At 37.9% G+C, this 23529-nt stretch overlaps 3 protein-coding genes across 3 annotated transcripts; 1 reads left to right on the top strand and 2 right to left on the bottom strand.

The window, feature by feature from the left end:
- Positions 1 to 7887: 7887 nt before the first annotated feature.
- LOC144451655 (sperm-specific protein PHI-2B/PHI-3-like) lies at positions 7888 to 8430 on the bottom strand. The gene has a single exon (XM_078142548.1). The coding sequence runs from the start codon at positions 8428 to 8430 to the stop codon at positions 7888 to 7890; it is 543 nt and encodes a 180-aa protein (XP_077998674.1).
- A 569-nt stretch (positions 8431 to 8999) lies between these two features.
- On the top strand, positions 9000 to 16702 carry LOC144451765 (ZP domain-containing protein-like). The gene is made up of 7 exons (XM_078142668.1): positions 9000 to 9006; positions 10197 to 10373; positions 11144 to 11331; positions 12133 to 12569; positions 14402 to 14507; positions 15181 to 15349; positions 15943 to 16702. The coding sequence occupies exons 1-7, from the start codon at positions 9000 to 9002 to the stop codon at positions 16149 to 16151; spliced, it is 1293 nt and encodes a 430-aa protein (XP_077998794.1). The 3' UTR covers positions 16152 to 16702.
- On the bottom strand, positions 13296 to 13832 carry LOC144451670 (sperm-specific protein PHI-2B/PHI-3-like). The gene has a single exon (XM_078142565.1). It carries the CDS (start codon positions 13830 to 13832, stop codon positions 13296 to 13298), a length of 537 nt encoding a protein of 178 aa, XP_077998691.1.
- Positions 16703 to 23529: the final 6827 nt, after the last annotated feature.

Below are 23529 nucleotides of genomic sequence, written 5' to 3'. Positions count from 1 at the left end.
AAAGATTACAAAATCGATCCAAAGAAAAATGAAAAGTGAATAAAAAAAGCAAACTAGGTTGCTATTAGCTCTGGATGTATACGCTGTGGGGTTTTGACACAAAAGTGAGTTAGTTTTTCGTGGGGGAGATGTGTCGTAACCCCGCGGCGAAGGAGCTATGTTGCTGCGATTTATTGATGTGATTGCTTTGTTTGGGGATTTTTTGTTTTATTTTGTTTTGAAGATTGTTGTTTTTGTTGTTTGTTTTTGTTGTTTCTTTACTGAAAACTGTAAATAGTATATTAAAGCAACCAATTGCCACTTGTTTCTCGATAGTCAGTTTCTGAGTTTCTAGTTCATGTAAGACCAACCGTTGCGGGCGCTCTTCTCATTCTTCTACGCGGGGGGGGGGGGGTGTTCTGTGAAGAATACGTCGATTGTTTTGAATGTTACGATAATTCTACTCGACATACAGTTCTTTCGTTTTGAATATCACGTAAAAACGGTGTTTGCTTTGGCTGGAAATAATGCAACATAACGAACCTATAGACAAAATAACATTATGCGAGTTTTGTGTTTTTGCATTCACATCGCAAGTATTCAAAACTTCAAAATTTAGCATTTCCAAAACAATTATTTAAAGTGCACATGGGCGTCAGAGCTACTGAGAATTCCAAATTGGGTTACTGTACACAAACCCCGTCACTATGAACGCTGACACTATGACGTGATAATCACACTTCTCCATCGAACCACTTTTTTCCATAGCATCATCGCAATGTTTAGTCATCTCTAGATCCATATAAGAGCAATATAGTCGCATTGGATGTCTGATGTTTTTCCCCAATTATATCTATTTTTTATTTAGCCTAAAAACTGAAACGTGTACAAAACATTACAAAAAATTGTTGGGGTTATAATTTTGGCGGGAAAATAAGTTGTACTTTTGTAAGACGAGTTGGTGGATTTAGTCGATCGTGCGAGTCCCGTACCGGATTATTATTGTTATGGCAGACGACATCTAACTGAATCCAGTCTAATCAAATTACTCTACATATAGACGAGATTCCAAAATGTACTGATAAATTTAACCACTTGAAACGAACTTCTTCACCGCCAAAAATATTAACACAAATTCAAATTATTTTGTAATTTTTTGCCGATGAAGGATTTATTTTGGACTGGATCTAGAGACAAATTCGTTGTGAATAAATCGACGCCAAAATCGTGAATTATAAACAAAAGAACAAGAGTGAAGGATTTATTTTGGACTGGATCGAGAGACAAATTCATTGTGAATAAATCGATGCCAAAATCGTGAATTAAAGAAAAGAACAAGAACGATATTATAAAAAAAATGTATTCGTCAATTTTCAATTTAATGGATTTATTGCTGTACACGAAATATTGATGTCTACATTGTCGTCTTTGTGTCGATGTTATGGCGATATACACAAAAGTTTACAAACGCACAAGTAGTTTGCATACTTTTGAGGTTTAGCAATGTCTTTGTCCTTATTTCGGGTTTGGAAATCGCTTCGAAAGGATGGGATCAACGTGCACTTCAAGACATGTTCTCCTGTACCTAATTTTCGGACTTTCCTTCCTTCTACTGGGTAAGTCTACTTATCTTGAGATGATTACACTTTGTAGGGGAACAAAGTCTTACTATTCTAGGTTTTGGTTGTTCAACTATGATAACACTTTGTAGGGGAACAAAGTCTTACTATTCTAGGTATTGGTTGTTCAACTATGATTACACTTTGTAGGGGAACAAAGTCTTACTATTCTAGGTATTGGTTGTTCAACTATGATTACACTTTGTAGGGGAACAAAGTCTTACTATTCTAGGTTTTGGTTGTTCAACTATGATTACACTTTGTAGGGGAACAAAGTCTTACTATTCTAGGTTTTGGTTGTTCAACTATGATTACACTTTGTAGGGGAACAAAGTCTTACTATTCTAGGTTTTGGTTGTTCAACTATGATTACACTTTGTAGGGGAACAAAGTCTTACTATTCTAGGTTTTGGTTGTTCAACTATGATTACACTTTGTAGGGGAACAAAGTCTTAATATTCTAGGTATTGGTTGTTCAACTATGATTACACTTTGTAGGGGAACAAAGTCTTACTATTCTAGGTATTGGTTGTTCAACTATGATTACACTTTGTAGGGGAACAAAGTCTTACTATTCTAGGTATTGGTTGTTCAACTATGATTACACTTTGTAGGGGAACAAAGTCTTAATATTCTAGGTTTTGGTTGTTCAACTATGATTACACTTTGTAGGGGAACAAAGTCTTACTATTCTAGGTATTGGTTATTCAACTATGATTACACTTTGTAGGGGAACAAAGTCTTACTATTCTAGGTTTTGGTTGTTCAACTATGATAACACTTTGTAGGGGAACAAAGTCTTACTATTCTAGGTTTTGGTTGTTCAACTATGATAACACTTTGTAGGGGAACAAAGTCTTACTATTCTAGGTATTGGTTGTTCAACTATGATAACACTTTGTAGGGGAACAAAGTCTTACTATTCTAGGTTTTGGTTGTTCAACTATGATAACACTTTGTAGGGGAACAAAGTCTTACTATTCTAGGTTTTGGTTGTTCAACTATGATTACACTTTGTAGGGGAACAAAGTCTTACTATTCTAGGTTTTGGTTGTTCAACTATGATTACACTTTGTAGGGGAACAAAGTCTTACTATTCTAGGTTTTGGTTGTTCAACTATGATTACACTTTGTAGGGGAACAAAGTCTTACTATTCTAGGTTTTGGTTCAACTATGATTACACTTTGTAGGGGAACAAAGTCTTACTATTCTAGGTTTTGGTTGTTCAACTATGAAAAATTCCGTATTATTCTTCCAACTGCTCAAACATGTCGAATTTATGTTTAGCAATGGACGGCAACACTCACCAAGTAGTGTATTCAGAAATGATCATTTTGAGGTTATACAAAATTCGAAAACTATAAAAGTCAGCTTGAATTTATATGATTTTTATCTCTCTTACACTTGAAAACCGTTTACAAATTCTTCGATGTCACAACTCCACCCGATTGTTCATATATTTTCAAGCACCACATTTTCCCGCCTACTAGGCAAGCAATAAGCTAGGTGTGCTCTACCTGCAAGATAAAAGACAGACTGAGTTTGTAACTTCATATGCTTGTTGGTTTTATTCTACATTTAAATATCTGTTGCAACTATTAATTGATACATATTGAATCGTAGCTAGCAAAGGTCTGGTATATTTCTAGTTATGTAACAACTTGAAATAGGCATAAACTTATGGTCTAAAAAATTCATTAGATATTATATGAATGTGCCATTCATTGAAGATACGCCATTATTCACTTGTCAAGTAAAAAATGTATAAAAGATGCATATTTACTTTTATCTGCATAATAAGATAGGCAGGCTTTACAGCTCTCACAGACAGTTTCATGACAACCCCTTCATTTATAACCTGGCTCCCCTTAAAAAAAAATAGAAACGTCCAAACTTCACAGGATAAACATATTTGCCATGACTTTGTTTTGATTTTGGTGTCTGTGTTTATTACTTCAATCTGTATTTTAACAATGAAACTGTGATTTTACTTCCACAGTGGGTTGTGGCAGAAAATGTTAGGTTATAATATATTATGGCTATTTCATAGATGAGAAAGTGCCATAACCTAAACTTTAGCAATTATTTTTATTTGTTGCTGTAGACGTACTCAGCTCTGATTTAATAACATTGTGAAATCTCAAAATGTTATTACTCCCAATTCGTGCATATTCGCCACGATATGTGAGTGGTACACCATGGTATGTGACAATTTTTATAGATACTGTTGCATGGCCTTCGCGCTTCTGTCGCACAAGCACCAAATCTTCCGATCCCATTAGTTTTTCAACAGCCTGTAATGCTCACTTCAATACTGTCGGTATATTACATGTAACTACACTGGCTAAATGATTTTTTTTTTTGCGAAAATAGCGACGTCTTTTATTTTCATTTATCGGGGCCCCGCCCTTGGTCTATGCAAGATGATTCACTGACAGTGTATGCTTCATTTTGTGCGAGTCTAACATATTTCATTATAATGAGGACGACTCCTTATTTTATTCACAAAACTGTGTACATAAAATGAATTTTCCATTGTTAATATAATAAGAAGATATGGGGGGTTGCAAACCACTATAGTGTGCATAAGAATTCTCTATACAAACCACCCCAGTTACTTTTTCGGTGTTTACATGTATGTACGTGAGACTGTTGCCTTCCTCGGGACAAAATCACAATGGATAATATAACACATCTCGTGCATTTGTTGTGTTTTGATTTGTCAATACGTTGTCGCGTGTTATTAATCATATTAATGCTTTGCACACGGTCAATAGTGTTCGAACTACTGTCCGGATCCTTCGAGGAGCCAATTCGTTCGAAAATTATTGCCCTTTGACGTCCTTGCGCATGCGCCCAATAGTATCTCATAGCAGACGACATGGCTTCCTCAGTTATGAGTTGCGGACCTTCTTCTCCAGAAAATTCAAGATTTTGCAATTATCTGAAGGAGGACTTGCCGCCATTGTTTCAGAGAAGGGCGCGAAACGTACAGAAACCTTTATCAAGATCTCAGTAGATATTTTAGAGAAATATTGTGTTGCGGTTGGGACTATCCTTGCCTTGGTCGAGCAAAACCCAAAGGAATTGTGTAGGTTACTGTGTAATTTCTATGCAGAAGGATGACACACTGATAGTGAACTGTAGGCAAAACTGTCAAAAAAAAGGTTTGTTCCAGCAAGTTAAATATGTTCAAAATGTACAAATTATGTGTCATATTTCATTTTTTTTAAATGATATGTATGATGATACGTTATAAAACACATGTTGACTCGCCTTATTCTGATGACAGCATAAGACTTACGTCAGTTCACCCTCGGGACCCCAAAATAGATTGGTTTTGGGTGACCAACTCTCCCTCGAGGGGAACAGACGTGTGCTGTCGCCCTCATGACTAGTCAGCGTGTGTACCGTTCTCCACAAGGTGGCGGTTTGGTGAACAATTGTCCCAGATGTGACTCGAACCACGCACCCCCATCACTATGGAAGATTACATTTCCTGATCCAAATGGCCTCCTTTATCCATGGCATCTTCCTGTAACATGTCGTTATCCCGTTCAGCTACATTTACCCCTACCGAGTCTATATAACACAATTATTCTTTCTGCTGACAAATCTGTAACAGCTGAGGAATTTCTTTGCAGTTAACAGTCACGTTGCCGAAATATAAACATAGAAAGGTAATTTGGTACTGTAATATAGTCTGTATTATTAACGAACATTATTCTAATTATTTCAAACCTTATGAACTGTATGATAATTTTCTGTATTTTACAGGTGAGGGCGCTGTAACAGGGCCACAAGGAGAAGGTGAGTGGTTCATAGTCTCATCATATATACACCGACCAAGTGATATTGGAAACATCGGGTAGAAAAAGTCTGTCCGATTTATTTAATGCCTTGAGTACACTTGCACTGATTGCTTCTATCAACTTACAAATTATTTTGGGTGATAAAAATAGCACCTTGATTAGCAACTTACTACTCATTGGGAAATCGTTGGCATGGTAACAGCAATTAATTCGATTACTATTGATGAAACATGATTATACACATGAATATATGTTGAGGTATATGCAGATTTTCTCTGCTATTTCAGATGAGGGCGCTGTTACTGGGAGTGGAGAATATTCTGGCGACGATTCTGGTTTTGGTGTCGTTACGGAAGAACCAGAAATCGCCACACTTACAGCAACCGGTATGTTACATAAAAACAACACTAACTCTATTATGCAATCTGGTTCAATATTCTGACACTTTGGGCTTCGTAGGTCTTCCTACTATTATAAACCTCACACAAGCCAAGTTAAACCCATGGTTGAACGCGTTCGAACAAAATATATCGATTCATATCCTGGTCGTTCTACATCACGGCAACGACCATTTAATTATATTGTAATATTTTTCTTCATTCAGTCGGAAAATACACATGGCAATAGTTTTGTAACTACTCACCTTCGACTAGAATTCGAAGTCTCTTGCCACTCGCATTTTCCTCGGCAAAATGAAGGAAATAGTTGGAAACAATATCGAGTTTTGTTCAATAATATGAAGATTGTCTTGATGTGTTCAAATCTATAATTACAGATGGAATGACGACAATGCCTAAAGAAGACTCCGAGTCCGTAACAGAGGGTTCAGGTAAGATTTAACGGCAGTCATGTTCTATCGGTGACTCTATTTTTCGAAAGCTAAAGTGACCATGCATATGGGTGTGGATTTGGTTTCTATTTAGGATTTTTAATTTAAAAAACAATTTTATCACATCTTTCTACTTGAAAAATCCACATGAAACAATATAACCAAGTCCTTGTTTGTAACTCAACACATTGCAAAAGATTACTAAATATGTAAAATATTTGTTATCGTACGTACAAGAACAAACGTTTTGCACGTATTTTCGCTTCTTTGTAATTTATTTAGTTACAAACAAGGACTTGGTCTTGGAAGCCATGATAAAACTGTTTTCATAAATTATAAATCGAAAATAAACACCCATACCTCATCTATATGGCCATTACAAATACTTGACGCAATGGATTTTATTCGGTAGTATTTCTGTATTACATATCTAAGATATTGAAAAAGCAATAACTGAGAAATAATGAAAGAATGTGTAGAGCCATGGTAGTCGAATGGTATAAAGAAAACCTTGCCTGTGAATGTCATATTCACAGATATAGCACGCACACCTACACAATTCAAACAAAGCTGTCAAATTTATTTGCGTCTTTTACTAAAATGTTTTCTTATATCTTGTTTGTTGTACATACTTCACAGGGGAAGGGAAAACTAGTGAAGAAGCGGAAGAAGAAGATGATGATGAAGATGTCACCACCGAAGAACCTATCCAAATCACAAAGCCTGCGGGTGAGAATATCAAATTTATGATAACCATAGCAACCACTCACTAATGGAAGCTTGTGTCCTATATTAAAGAAATTCCGAGCATCTCTTTCGTCGACTTGGGCCCTCTTTCATTTTCTTACTATCTCGAGATGTTAATCTTAGAACATTGTTGCCTGAAAATAAGGCGTCATATCCAGACGTTAGACATCCGTCGATTTGCACTCCATATGTGGCTTAACCACAAACAAGGGAGAAAGACGTTTGAAAGTTTCAACCCCCACCACCCCCAATATGTGTTGTCATCCGTATGTCTATCGTTACAGAGGAAGAATTCACGAACGATGTCACGGAAGAAGCTCTAATGACAACTGAGGGTGCAGGTAAGACTTGTATTCTTCACTTGGTCAGACTTGGTTGACAGAGGAGTCACTAGAGGGGGTCCAATATGATGGGAAACGGTGGCTAAAATCAAATGGTCCCCAACCTCGTAGCTTGATCATGGTACTTTTTCTTGTTGAGGTGTCATCATCTCCCTCCCTTCAAAAGAAAGACAGTTTAACCCCCACGGTTTGTTATCTGATTTCTTTCTCTTATCATTTTGTCTCTATCATAGCTGCTACAGAGGAAGATGTTGTCACGGAAGAAGCTGTCAAGACAACAGAGGATGCAGGTATTCTTCACATGACCACAATATAAGAAACTAAGCCTGGGATATAATGAATAATTCTTACAATTGTCGCCAATTGTAACGTACCCTCGCACATACATTCACACACACACACACATACATTACATTCACACACACACTCATACATACATACATGCATGCATACACACACACACACATACAGACACACCGACCACTTAATGGATAGGTATACTCTTTCGGAGGATGTGGTGGCCCTGAAAAGGGCCGTTTGGTTTGGGTTTGACGAAAAATTACTTTTTCGCAACCTTTGCCTTAGGCTTCTTTGGTTTAGTAGCCTTCGTGGGTGCTTTCTTGGTGGTAGCCTTCTTGGTAGGAGTTTTCTTTGGTTTCTTCGCTTTCACTGCCTTCTTCGGGGTCTTTTTCTTGTCACCAACCTTCTTTGTTGATTTCTTAGGTGTCTTCTTCACTTTCTTTGGGGTCTTGTCTTTAGCCTTCTTAACTGGTTTCTTTTTGGGAGCAGCCTTCTTTGCTGGTTTCTTCTTGGGTTTCTCTGGAAGCTTACCGACCCGGAGACGACCTGTTACGCCAGTAGCAGTGGATCCTGTAGGACGGACGAGTTTACCAGACTCCGTACCAGCTTTGATAGCACGGCGGAGACTAGACGTGAGATGAGAAGGACTGACGGTAGGATAGTGTGACAGAATATAACCTTTGATAGCTTGGACGGAACTACCCTTCTTGTCTTTGAGTGCCTTGATAGCTTCTACCACCATATCCAATGTCTTGGGATGAGTAGGAGCAGCCTTGGTCTTCTTTACTGGAGCAGATGCCATGTTGAAAATATAGACGTTATAGTAGAAGTCGCTTTGTAGTCACTGTAGATTGATCACTACAAGAATGCCACTTCGCTGTCAAAGAGCGTACTTTATCTACCCTTTGCGAACGTCGGAGAAGACAATAGTGTGAAACGTACGCCACGACACTCTCGGCCATTTCTCCAGACACGTTTGTGTTTCTTCGCATTATTGTTGCAGTATTTTTCACAAATGCGATTCTATAAAATCGAATTTAAAGTCATATTCAGTCAAAACATTATCGAAGCTAAACATGTATGGGTTATTGTGACTTTTTGAACCATTTTTGAGCGTGAATTCGCTTTATTTCTGACATGTACTGAAGAAGAACAGCATTTTTGGTGAACGTTCAGTGTTACATATCTCTTTCTTATGCTCACTGAAACTCGTGAAATTACTATATTCCTTCGATAAAAGTTTATGAAATAGAAAATAAATCTGTAAACTTTATACACATTTTTTGAGAGAAAATCGTTAATTCCAAACGTGATACTCATTTACGTCCGTACTCTAGGACAACACCTGTCCATACACCCTTCGGACTAAACATGGCGTGTAGACTGAAGACCATCGGCATTCATTTTCAATAGAGGTTGATACGTAATGCCCAAATATCGTATCTGCGAAATTTAGTGAATGTCATTTATTTCAGCATTAGATCTCAAAATGCGACATATGTATTTGCTCCGAGAAGTAAACTCGACCGAATGAGAAAGTCAATAATCCTGTAAAAAGTGTAATGGCGTCCCTCACTAACTTCAGACTGGTTGTCTGAGCGCGCACATGCGACATCAGCACGTTGTCGGAATTGGAAATGGTGCTACTTTTTCTTAATTTCGAGTTATTGTTGAAAATTTGTTATATTTGATTGAATAACTCCACAATTCGATTATCGACTTCAATCATACTTTTTTTATCGATTTAATTTATGTCAATATTGGGCATCGAAAATACAACATGTTGATGTTACGTGGTCGTCTTTACACGAGTCAACATCTTGATCCATGGGTGCATTAATTCATAATCTAAGACAACTCTTGTCGGCCATAAAAATAACTTAATTTTTTTTTCTCGAGAAATCAAAACAAAAACATCAAACAAACAAAAGAGTCCGAACTACATGAAACAAGCAAAATAAAATTGGTTCACGAAATAACAGTGGAGAAAAGGAGCATGACAATATGGTTTGTAAACTGAGACTGGCACACGAGTTGTATTACGTTGCAATTTTTGATCGACCGCACTTGAAAAATCGTCGAAAAAGCGAATTCTCTAATTTGCGTATAGAAACATTCTTAGAGGTAAAGTGCCAATATAAACTGAACAAAAGTTGTTTATTGTTTCAGAAACACCTAAATTTAGAATAAACTGACTAGAAAACTGGAAGAGAACACACAGCGTGTCATTGAAGATTTCAACAAACACTATTTATCGCATAAACAATAGTCCTAACACAACCATTTCCCAACTTTTCACAATACAATAACTAACTTCAATCACAAAGCGTTGGTCTTTAAATGCCCAGTTTGAATTAGATTAATATTGCTGTGACAAAGAGAATTATCTGCGCCCCCCCCCCTTCCCATGTCTTCATGATCTGACCAACCTTTACAAGAAGTTAGTGCAAAACAAAAACATGATGATAATCGTTATGGTTCCACTGATATGCTGTCACCACTGTGAGAACCAGGGAGTGAAGTGTGGGCCTTTAACTCATTTTTTTTCTTTGACTACATATTCAATAGATCAAGGCTGCGATGATCCTGGCACGCCCACCAATGGTATGAAGAACATACTTAGCAGCTACTACGAAAATGGCGACTTTTTGAATTTCATATGTTTCCGTGGTTACGAGTTGGAAGGATCCAGTACAATTCTATGTATGAACGGACAATGGAGTGACGCCATTCCACAATGCATAGGTAAATAAATACCCAAAGACAGGTACAACATTTTGAAAAAAATACCATGTTATTTGTTTATGCATGTAGTTTGAATGATACTGTGGGTTTGTGAAACGCATAACCAATAATAATATTTCATGTATTCCTGTTTAAACCCTGTTACAATTTTTTAAAAGGCTAAAAAATATATACAAGGGTAGTGTAGGGCGAAACACACTCTAGTAAAGTGCATGGTGCAGTGATAATGTGACTAATAAAAGTAGAAAGATTCTATAGTTACAAATATAAAGTATCGGAAAAACTTTTAGTTAGTGAACAGTTACTGTGCTATTGGACTATTGCGTGGTTAAAAGTCAATCTTGAGTTGACTGTTGGTGACCTTGCATATTGCGTCGTTGATAGCCCTTGTTGATTCAAACAGTTCTAGGTTACGTTCCTGTCGAAATAATCAATAATTATACCTCGATGTGTTTCTTCGTTCGGCCAAGTAAAATATGAGTGACCTAAGGGGCCTTGTTATACGAATCGCTAGACGCGTAGTAAGAAATTCTTTGGTCACGAGTTTTTTTCTGGCTGAATGAAGACAAATATTGTATCGTGATGATGATGATGGTAATGATGATGATGGTGGTGGTGGTGGTGGTGGTGGTGGTGGTGGTGGTGGTGGTGGTGGTGGTGGTGGTGGTGGTGACGACGACGATGACGACGATGATGATGATGCATTTTCATCATCCAAAGATCTATTACAAGCGATTGAAACATATACCCATTTCTGTTTCTTCACTTAGGAGAGCCTGCCCCAGGAACGACTGTTGATTGTGGTGCCACAGACGTCACTGTGCAAATTAGAAAAGACTTTGTCGATGACGTAGATGGTAAATACTTGCAACTTCGAGACTCTTCCTGTCGTCCAGATGAAAATAGCACACATGTAACGTTTACGTTTGGGGTTGGTATGTGTGGAAGCACTGTTAGTGTAAGTCATGCAAACTTTACATTATTGCACACATTTTGTTGCCTTGACAATGCTATCATAGGTAATACTGTGTCATATCAACCATACTGAGTGAATATTTCAAAAATACAAGTCGCTGAAATTAACCAATACCATATACCACAGACAAGTTTCGTCGCCAATACAGAAATGCCAGCAATCGGTAACGCGTTGACGAACGACGTTGGACACGACATTTCACGGACATTTACATGACAGAAAGTAGCACTTCGTCTAAACTGATTCTTATGTTACAAGATGTTCTCATTCTCGCAAAGCAGAGCACATATTTCTGTTGACGCAACACAATATGCACATTTTGGACGATGTCGTAAAGAGCTAGGGCTGTGGTTTACGACGATAGATGTTCTGAAAGCATGACAATCTAACCCGAATAAACTCCTGATACTGTGTGTTAGTTATCTGTGCTGATACTAAACATTGGTATACATACTTATCCAACCATATAAACGTCCATTCTGTCTGAAATAAAAGTATGACAGCCCTAATAAGGGGGATTGGGAGGGGGAGGGGGGCAACAAGGGTGCTTATGCCTTGAGGTTGGGATATGTTATCCACCCTCCTCGTGTCGGGCAGTCCGATCCTCATACGCGAACACCCATCTCGGGCCTGTGCGTCCCTCCAATATAAATTGTTTTCCCCTCCGGTGGAGACCAACCACCCTCGGACAACAGTCTGTGTTCCCTCGAGGAAACAGACATGTGATGTTGCCCTTGTGATCTTTTAACATTTATTGTACTGTATTTTTTTATAATTATTTAGGAAGAAGGTGATAAAATCACTTATGGCAATTGGGTGAAGACGCCACCAGTTCCCGCGTCGGCGGTGATCAGACGTTATCCAGACGTCGAGATCGCTTTCACGTGTGAGTACTTCCGTAAATTCATCATCGAAGAACCAGACGGCGAGAAGAAATCATACATCGTATCGGACGGCCACGACAAGATAGAGCATAGCGAAAGTCACGAGGGTAAGATCAGCGGAATTTTCGACTTCTACAGTGATGATACATTCACACAGCTGTTTGACAATGCTACCATAGAGACGGGCCTCAGAGACAAGGTGTATTTCGGTATTCATGTTGAAGGAATTCCCAATGAAAGACAACAATGGCTAGTTAGGACAGACAAATGCAGAGGAAGCTCGTCGCCAGATCCCAGAGATGAAACCGCTGTTCAGTACAGTTTTTTGGAAGATGGGTAAGTTTAATATTTTGTACAGATTTCACTACTTAGTTCTTACCACACGTCCAGAAAAGTGTTGATCAAAATTCTTATCATGAACGTTCTGCTTCAGGGGGTTCTACTTCCATGGTTCAAATTGAAATCGAGGTTTTTGACCACACGGAGCTCAGTATTGACACTCCTCCTGTCCCAAAATGCGACATGCGTATCATTCTTAGTCACTGTGTTAACAGAAATATTTTTTGTTAAAATGTATGCTTTTGGTCCAGTTTTCCTTCCAAAGTCTCAATGCTGTAACATAATTTGTGGAAAATTCATGAAGAAATGGAGGTCGACCATTTCACCATCAAGGAAACAGGTGGTCTCCTTTTGCACCTGGATTAACTATTCCAAAACGTTGATAAGGCTAAGAAAGTAATGGGCGTCATTTCATTTCGTCATGAGAGTGATATTTTTTATGTATATTCTCCTATGTACAAAGTTTTTATTTGCCTTCAAGCACACCATAGACCCCCTGTGGAGGTGACAGCAGACGTAAATGATCATACGCTCGTACATACATACATACACACACAAACACACATACATACATACATACATACATACACACACAAACACACATACATACATACATACATACACAAACACACATACATACAATGGGTAGGTATACTCTTTCGGAGGATGTGGTGGCCCTGAAAAGGGCCGTTTGGTTTGGGTTTGACGAAAGAGGTCGGAAAATTACTTTTTCGCAACCTTCTTTGCCTTAGGCTTCTTTGGTTTAGAAGCCTTCGTCTTGGTGGTAGCCTTCTTGGTAGGAGTTTTCTTAGGTTTATTCGTTTTCACTGCCTTCTTCGGGGTCTTTTTCTTGTCACCAACCTTCTTTGTCGATTTCTTAGGTGTCTTCTTCACTTTCTTTGGGGTCTTGTCTTTCGCTTTCTTAACTGGCTTCTTCTTGGGAGCAGCCTTCTTTGCTGGTTTCTTCTTGGGTTTCTCTGGAAGCTTACCGACCCGGAGACGACCTGTTACGCCAGTGGCAGTGGATCCTGTAGGACGGACGAGTTTACCAGACTCCGTACCAGCTTTGAGTGCACGGCGGAGACTAGACGTGAGATGAGAAGGACTGACGGTAGGATAGTGTGACAGAATGTAACCTTTGATAGCTTGGACGGAACTACCCTTCTTGTCTTTGAGTGCCTTGATAGCTTCTACCACCATATCCAATGTCTTGGGATGAGTAGGAGCAGCCTTAGTCTTCTTTACTGGAGCAGATGCCATGTTGAAAATATAGACGTTATAGTAGAAGTCGCTTGGTAGTCACTGTAGATTGATCACTACAAGAATGCCACTTCGCTGTGAAAGAGCGTCCTTTATCTACCCTTTGCGAACGTCGGAGAAGACAATAGTGTGAAACGTACGCCTCGACACTCTCGGCCATTTCTCCAGACACGTTTGTGTTTCTTCACATTATTGTTGCAGTATTTTTCACAAATGCGATTCTATAAAATCGAATTTAAAGTCATATTCAGTTAAAACGTTATCAAAGCTACACATTTATATCTCAATCTTGTAACATAATTTGTGGAAAATTCATGAAGAAATGGAGGTCCACCATTTCACCATCAAGGAAACGGGTGGTCTCCTTTTGCACCTGGATTTAATATTCCAAAACGTTGATAACGCTAAGAAAGTAGTGGGCGTCATTTCATTTCGTCATGAGAATAATATTTTTTTATGTATATTTTCCTACGTACAAAGGCAAGTTCATGATCCACTGGTAGTACTAGTAGCTGAGTGAAAGTTTACGTTTTCGTTTTTACTGAGTCAAGTTTACTATTTTGCTATAGATGTCCCGTTGATGATACTTTGAAAGTGTACCCAAATGACGACCCTCTAAGAGAGAATTTCGGCATCGAAGCATTCAGGTTTAAGGACTATTCCATCAACAACCAGGTAAATAATGTCGTAATATCATTGTCCTCCTTACGGCAACATCAACTAACGTTACGTCGTCGGAGAAAAATATATGGAATATAGGCCATATCGTTAGATTTAATATTACAGTACCATTGTCATTATTAACAGTGTGGTAGGTGGAATCAGTGGGAGATGGTTAATGGATGGATGGATGGATGGATGGATGGATGGATGGATGGATGGATGGATGGATGGATGATGGAGGGTGGATGAATGGATGGATGGATGGATGGATGGATGGATGATGGAGGGTGGATGAATGGATAGATGGGTGGGTGGATGGAAGGATGAATGGGTGAGTGTTGGTGGGTAGATGGGTGGGTAGATAGTTTAGTATATACTGTCTGCTTTTTACATAATTTCACGTTCTTTTTGTCTCTTTTACTAATGTACTAAGTAATTCATTATGTATCTGTGGATATGTGTATGTATATGTGTTGTCCACCAGTGTCTACATCTCATTGTTTGTTTATGTGTATGTGTATGTGTATGTGTATGTGTATGTGTATGTATATGTGTATGTGTACGTGTGTATGTGTATGTGTATATGTTTGTTTGTTTTTCTTTTCCACGAGTGTCAACATCTCATCATTGCTTGTGTGCGTCTGTGCTGACGTACCAATAATTTGACCATCTATATCTTCTCTAGGTTTATATTCATTGCGTTGCTTCGATCTGTAACGTCAACGACAGCGATTCCAATTGCAATGCCGACTGTGAATCTGGACCTTTGACCCGGCGTTCTGTACGTAAAAAGACTGATGGTGTCTCTGTCGATTTGCCCAAAGGCCACCTGTACATCAAGGGTGGTGTCAAAGGTAATAGAGTCTGACATATGAACGTCTTCACTCACTAATACATCTACAGTTAGACCAATAGAAATACATATGTACATCTTTCATTCGGCGAATTCATATTGCTAGGTTAAGGGTTGGCTATGACGTCATGTGGATAATACTAATACATACATGGAACATACTACTATCCGTTGGGAAAAGATTCTCGCTCACCAATGGCAACGGTCACCTTCATTTTCACCCGACGTACACGTATGATAGCGCCATCATAGCCCAGTCTTTGGGATGGACTCGTCTTGAAGGGAACACGGGTGGGGCTGATTTTATCAGTGCCATTTCAGTATGCTTAGGGAGCCGAGAAAAGTCCTATTCACCAATTGTACATCACATGAACTCTCTAAAATAGGGTTATGAAAATTTCCAAATCTCGTTTACAAAGGCCTGTTGTATATATTGGCAATGCATTCTGGGAAACATACAGAGTGAGGCGCTTCACATTTATAAAGTCAATTACGTAATTGTTCACGCTTTAAAATTACGTCATCTAATCATCCATTCAAAACTTGTAGCAACAGTTTTGGTTTCTAATGTACTATGTTTCCTTCCTTCTGCAGACACATCCATTGGCGGCAAGAAACCGGTCCTCGCTGGACTGTATGGTGTTGTTGGTTTTGTTCTTCTGGTAGGGACCATCACCTGTGCTGCTGTGTTCATCATCTATCGTCGCAGAACAAGAGGTATTTATCACATCAATAGAGGGTCGACAAACTCTCAAGTCTATATACCTATGACGTCAGTGTCTGTCCAGACACAAGAGTTGTAATGTCGTCATTCCTGTGACGTAGCAGCGCTATATGTCATCTACGTAATGATTGGTAGCTATAGATAACATTTTTAGCGAATTGTGGAATTATCAATGGCATGATAGTACTAGTATGCTTTTTACTCCAAATGTTTTTAATGAGTCAATTTAGCATAGTTATATTCTTGTAGTAGTCACCTAGTCACTTTCCCAACAATTTGGGACAGATATAGGCAATCAGGGAATATATTAACTTACTATGAGATTAAAAAAGTATAGATACCAAATAAGAACATGCAAATTAGTTTGACACACTTGATGACGTATACATCATACTCCCTAGGCCATTCAAAAATTTGAAGCTGCATTTTGTGTAAAACGTCATAACCTAGCATTAATCTTTAATAGTGTTATTAGGCAATTGCAACATTAGTGGGTTATTTGAGATCAAACAAGTCGAGTTTGCATGCTGTTTTTTGTTCTCTCTTTTGTTTGTGTGTTTTTTTCTGTTGTAAGGCATCACTTTAACCATCTAAACTTAGTTGTAGCCTTTTTAGAACTCGTATCATTTAGTTCGGATTGTATGTTTCTTTTGTTTATTTTGTGTTTTTTTCTGTCATATTGATATCTCATTTAGAACTTTTAACGAACTGCTTTCGAATGCTTTCGGTATTAAATAAATAACAATTGCAAATACATTGTATGTAAATCTCTGGCATGATATGTTTGATCATCAATCTGAAGTTTGTTGAAGTGAACATATAGGAGAAGTTATAGAATTTGTACACCATTGTGATGGGGGGGGGGGGGTATCTCGCATAGAAAGGTAGATTAGTATGTACCACCAAATGTGTCACTTTTCACGGAAAAATCCTAAACATAGGTCGACTTTTCAACTTAAAATTCCCACCACAGGATCGATGACATGGGAAACGTCTTCATGCTTCAGAAATACATTCACAGCATCAGAATAAAGGTAAGTGATGGTTGTGACTGGGAATCCCTAACAATGGGTTTGTTTTTTGGATTATACATGCATTGGGTAGATGTTTTGAACTTGAACCACACACCCCTGTCTGATTTGGGGTGTAACCCCCCCCCCCCCCCCCCGCCGGGATTCTGACCGTAGATGAATTGAGTGCTCACAATGCTGTCGCCCATCGCCTTCTACAACATGCAGCATCTCTATATACGCATCGCTGATATCTCTCCCATACAGGTGTTGTAGAACAACAGTTAATGAAATGATAAAAATAGTCTGGAAAACTTCAAGTTTATTCCAAAATAATGTTTCTGTAATATATATAGTGTCCGAATATATGCATCAGTGTACCTCGATTTAAAAGATCATCACAATTCTATATTGTCTTCATTGTCCACAAAACAATACACGAGTTCATTTTCCTTCATGTGCTCGTCATTGCGAAGTACTCAGATACCATTTTTTTCACAGTTTTCGACCATTTTGTTAATTCTGTTTAAACTGCCAAGTGTATGTCAAAGTACTGACATTAGAATTTTTATTTTTAAAAAATGTGTATCGTCACTACATCGTTCAAAATCAACACTTCAGTCAATTTTTTGCACATCCAGATCATTCGATATACTACTATACTAGTAGGTCTCTCAATTCACCAGGATTCTTCCACAAGCTGTGCATTATCAATCGACAGTAGTTTTATGATCGATGGTGATTTAATTTCTTCAAAATTTGTATTTAAAAAAGTCAGCCCAAATGTACGCAATTTTGTTTTTAATTAAAAATGAATTTGGAATCTGCAAATGTCAACATGATCAACGCATGCGTTCTGAATTTGTTGATTATTGCACTGGAAAGGAAAGGTGCTAAATTTCAATCTCTACGTCTAAATTATTACACAAATCGGCAACTGTTGTGATCGCTTCCTCTGCACTCCAAATGAATAATAGTTTTCGATAACAAAGATTAATAGGCACAGTCCAAACAAAAAGACAGTCAAAAGCTAACAGTAATGACGAGTTATACCTAGTTATTTTAGTCGTACACGAAAAGCCATGTGCATGTATGTATGTATGTATAATATGTATGTATGTATGTATGTATGTATGTATGTATGTATGTATGTATGTACGTACGTACGTACGTACGTACGTATGTATGTGTGTGTATGTGCGTACGGGTGCGTGCGAGAGAGCGCGCATGTGTGTGTGTGTGTGTGTGTGTGTGTGTGTGTGTGTGTGTGTGTGTGTGTGTGTGTGTTTGTAATGTGGGTGTTGATACATACGTTGTTTTATTGTCTATTTGAAAATCACCAATCAGTGCATGGTTTCCTTATGATAATACATCCCTAGTCCTTCACAATATCTATCCCTACAACACCTAGATATATATATATCTAAATTGTACCATTGTTGATATCATGAACTCGACGTTTACGGTGCTCTTTCACTTTTATCTTCTTAACTTTCGTTAACTCGAAGATTTCTTCTTGATTCATCTGATATGGATCACTCCATTTGGCCGCACATCCCATGCTGCAGAGTAGAAAGAAAAAAATCATTCCTCCCGTTGCCATAGCAGCCATGGCAAAATAATCAAAATGGTTCACTGTGGTACACAAAATACCACACCCTCGCTCCCCATCTACTTGGAAGTATGATCCATTCTCCAAATATGTTACTGCCAAACATAAACGATATTGTGTTGGCCATGGATAGAGGTCTTCCAGATCGAACCACATGTCCTCGTTCACGGTTCTGTTCACCTCACCGGCTTCATTTACAAGTCCACGATATTTCGCTCTGTAAGTAATTGTATATCCAGTGATCGCAGATAGATTCTGAACAAGTGCTTGAGATGGTTCCAAGTATGATATTTTCGCGGACGAGGATGTGATGTTATTGAACCGGAAGTCGGATGTTTCAAACAACACGCATTGTTGTGACTGTCTTGTAGTCTGACCAATCACAGTCGTGGTATAAGTCAATAAAACGACGACCAGAAGCGACTCAAAGTCTTGTCCAAATCGTTTGGCCATTTCTGCTGGGTCTAAAAACAAAATTAATAATTCCAGATGTGGTTGAACACTTCAATCCAGCGTTAACTAGTGCTAACCAATAAATACCTGCAAAGGAGCATAAAAAACTATTTTAGAAATGAAATAAACATTCAGCAATGAAAATACGGAAGGTGTGATTAAAGTAGAATAGAGAACGATAAAACCAAGAAACGACGAAGAGCACTGATTTTGAGTTCGAGTAAATATACACCCATTTCATGTTAGTGTTCACTGGCTCTCTCTGACATATATACTAATAAGAAACTGCATATTCTACACTTTAAGATAGCAATATCTAATTTCTTGCTTCATTTCAAGTGTCTCAATGAAATAAATCATTGAAACCACAGACAAAGAAGTTTCTCCCTTGTCTGTGTTTCCCACATACTGCAACTAACTAGACACAGACAAGCGGGCGTCAATTGTAATGTTTTCATATCTGCATGGTGAAACAAAATGTTGCAAGAATTGAACTGTGTTTTATTCAATCTTGTAGCATGTACAGTTTCTTATTGGTTTCTGTGTGGCTGTATCAAAATTGCACAAGATTCTGTGAACACTAATATGAATCGGGCTGTACAACTTACACAGACAAGTGTTGTATCATTCAACTTTTAAAAAATAATGTAGAACTATACAAATAGTGTAGTTTTTTTACACTTTCTTTTTTAAAAAGTGGTTTTTAGGTTACAAAAACGGATTTTGGTCTATGGCGTCACGTTTCTTCAAGAGAAAAACCTAGTAAAGATTTTTCACTTAAAAAAAATAGCAATTTCTCATCCGCATTGCCACTTTAAACAAATATATATGACGTAATTTTTAACGCTGAAAAATGACGTCACTAAATCAGTGTGTATTTTTTCTAATGATGATTTACATTTCAAAAAATCGTACAAAATGACTAAGCTTCAGTTGATAATAAATAACATCACAGTATGACCTAGCCTTGATCAAGTCTCCGGACGTTTTTTCATTCTTTACTTGATTTACATATTTTTTTAACATACCCGTAATCGTGTTCTTTTTTGTGATATAAATATGGTAACCTGGCTGACTGCTTGATTGCCAAACAGTCGGATGAACACTTCCTGAGAGACTACTTATTACTGGAACAAATATTTTAAAACTTTGGCGACATTTTTCGATAACAAATTAAAAACATTTGAAGATTATGAGACAAAAAATTCCAAGGGACTGGTGCCTATCTAAGTATATAGCCATCTGACCGCTATACAGACATAGAAACGGAATGAACGAGTGTCCTAAACGCTTTCATGTCACGTGTTAAACAAATAAGTATCAGTCCAACTACGGTGATATGGTACGACAGACTTTTCAACACAGATGCAGATGGACTTGAGTATGGCATAACTTGAGTTTGAATAAAAGGACACGTCCAAGTCTTGTTAAAACATCTGCTTTATTTGAATCCCGACGTTTCGACTGTGCACAGACAGTCTTTTTCAAGGGCTAAAAAAAACAGGAGAGCGGGTAACTTTCATGTTTAATATTCATAATTATACAGTTGTACTAAATCTACAGGTTTTAAAGATAATGTCACGACTTGGACTGGTACTGTCCTTGAAAATCAAATATTAGTACAATAGCTATATTGTTAAATCACATATTAATAAAAGACATAAATAATTTTAATATGGAATGTTTGGGTCACTTCGCTACCAGACAATTGTTGTGGAATGTCGACACTCCGTAAATCATCTGATAAACTGAATCATTTCTACATCCATTTTTTAAACAGCAATTGTTATATTATATAAGTCCTGTTTCTATAGCCTTGAGATTTGCCGTGTTGACTATTACTATAGTATTACAGACTGTCATTAGTATTTGGGCGAAACAATCTTGTTAAACCCGATGGCTTGGGAAAGCATCGGCGAGAGGTGGGGGGGGGGGGTCCGCGTGAATGGGCCCGTTTTTACAGCCCTCAAGTTTACAACACTTTGGGTTTAGGGGTCTTAATTGGTCTTCACCCCCCCCCCCCCACACACACACACACACAATTCCAGATTACCAAATCGCAGGGCTGTTATACCTCAGACCACTATTCTTTTGGTGGTCTGAGGTTATACTCGGCTTTCAGTTTCAACCGAATCTAAACCATTGCACATGCGCACTTATACATCACTTTCACCCTACACACCAGTTGCGTCACTTTTAAATCTATGACGCTATATATTTTGGTGATAAATAATTATCCACAGGCTCCAAGAAATTGTGACGTATTAAAAAACACTTACTTAGTATGAAGACTTTTGCACGGATAATAATAAGGCGAGGCGAGAAATTCTTCGACAATGAAGATAAACTTAGTATATAACATCAAATTACAACTTCTAGATCTGTAAACGTAAATTTCCTTTCACCTACTGCTCAGCCCCACTCCATCCAAACCCCTGTACAGGTTTATGTTGACTTGTAATTTTATCTTTGTCTTAGATCCAAATACGTTGACCCTACCATAACAATCTACTCAATAAACATCATAAAAAAATCAATACCCGTTGCCTCAAGCCTTGGATGTCGTGACTGGTTCAGAACAAACCGTCCGTGGTAAATAAATGGGCAAGTTGACTTACGACGTCGCTTGAACCGAGTTACATACACTACATCAAATAAAATCACTGCGAGACAGGTTTAACAGTCTTAGGTTTATTTATGTCAATACGTACCTTCACCGGGCCAAGACAATTAATATGGTGCAACAATGACAGCTTTTACACATGTGGCAATCTTTTCAAGACAGTTCCAATCATAAATTGCATCGTTGTTTACACAAGCTAAGAGTTTTTAATAAATCTAGATTTATTTGTTATATGTAAGGTGCGTGGTTATTGCAAAATTTCGCGAAAGTTTATTTTGTGATTTTCAAAGTTCCAGTGGAGTACGGTACATAGTTAATAGACTATGTGTTGCTTATCAATCGTGCTATTTCTCTCAGGTGGTCAATTTTACCAGGTCCCGAATATTATGGAAAGTTTACATCACACAAACTTCCGATTTTTTTCACCACTGTAGAGGCAGGAGGCATATAAACAGTGACGTCACCAGAAAGTTGACTCTTTCAATGGCATGTGCAGTCATGAATGTACAGTAACAACTAAAACCGAATAATTGGTCGTAAAAACGTGTGTATAATGACGTAAAATAAGCCGTAAAATGGTGATAGTTGATAACGACGTTACACTGCTGTCTGTAGTATAACAAATAAAGCAAAAGTGTATAGTAGAAGAGGAAATGTGTTTGAAGTGTTTCTGGAAAACGCAAAATATAAATTATTATGACTCGGAATGAAAGACCTCAAACAGTATCTAACAATATTAGATTTCCTAATGTTGCCCCCCCCCCTCCCGTTTCTGTTTCTGTATATATTTGGACCACGGATTTATGAAGAGTAAACACGAAACGACGTGATATACCATCTTAGACTGAGATACACTCTGTTACATTTTTTAAAAATAGACGAAAATGTCCGCATTAATCATTAAATTTAATAATGTCGCCCAAACTCTGGGTATCAATAACAGAGTCTTGAGTCTGTAAACCTTTTTTATCTTGAAGTACATAACCATCATGACCATTCAACATCAAAGACTATCTTTTCTAAATTTGATCGTTACGAAAACGACAAGAAAAATGTCTGTTTCCTGTTGTAATTGAACTCACCGACACCTGTTGATCACGACACAGCATAACACGGTTCAGTGCCTTAGACTCGAAGCTAAAAAAAATGGCCTCAGCACACAGACTTGCATCGATAATTCTGTTGTTTTCCCGGATAACAAATCCTTCCAGATTCTTGGATTGTTCACCTGTTGGGACACCAATCGACGATAGATAACAACCTATTAGCGATTGTTGTAGATAATGAGAATTAAATACACCTCATAGATACATCGACTTTTTGTCAGAGCAGCCACTTCTGATATGGGCCCAGACTGATTACAGTCGAACGTGTAATACGCACACGATTCCTCCACACATGTGAATTAAGGAGGGTGTCATGTATTGCCAACCGTCATGCTTCATGAGCACGTTCACATAATATGGCCTTCTGTCTTATTGTAAATGGTAACTAGAGCAAATCGTAGACATGCAGGAAATAGAAACCGGAACACATCCATTATTAATATTTCGGTCACCTGTACCATTTATTTGCAATATAGTATTTACTTGAATGTACGTAGATCTGATGTTGTGAGTTGGAAATAGTCTGTCTCGGGGTGACAGGTGTAGGTCAGTACAGGGAGATGACAGTATTACTCGAAGTCGAGTGAAAGGATATGTTATTCACTATTTACAAAATTTTAATGGTAAAATTATGCATTTCTCTTGTTCTACCT

The sequence above is a fragment of the Glandiceps talaboti genome, chromosome 21 (genome assembly GCF_964340395.1).
Source record: "Glandiceps talaboti chromosome 21, keGlaTala1.1, whole genome shotgun sequence".
NCBI lineage: Eukaryota > Metazoa > Hemichordata > Enteropneusta > Spengelidae > Glandiceps > Glandiceps talaboti.
The sequence above is the reverse complement of the archived record's forward strand: the minus strand, read 5'-3'. Positions and strand labels throughout refer to the sequence as shown.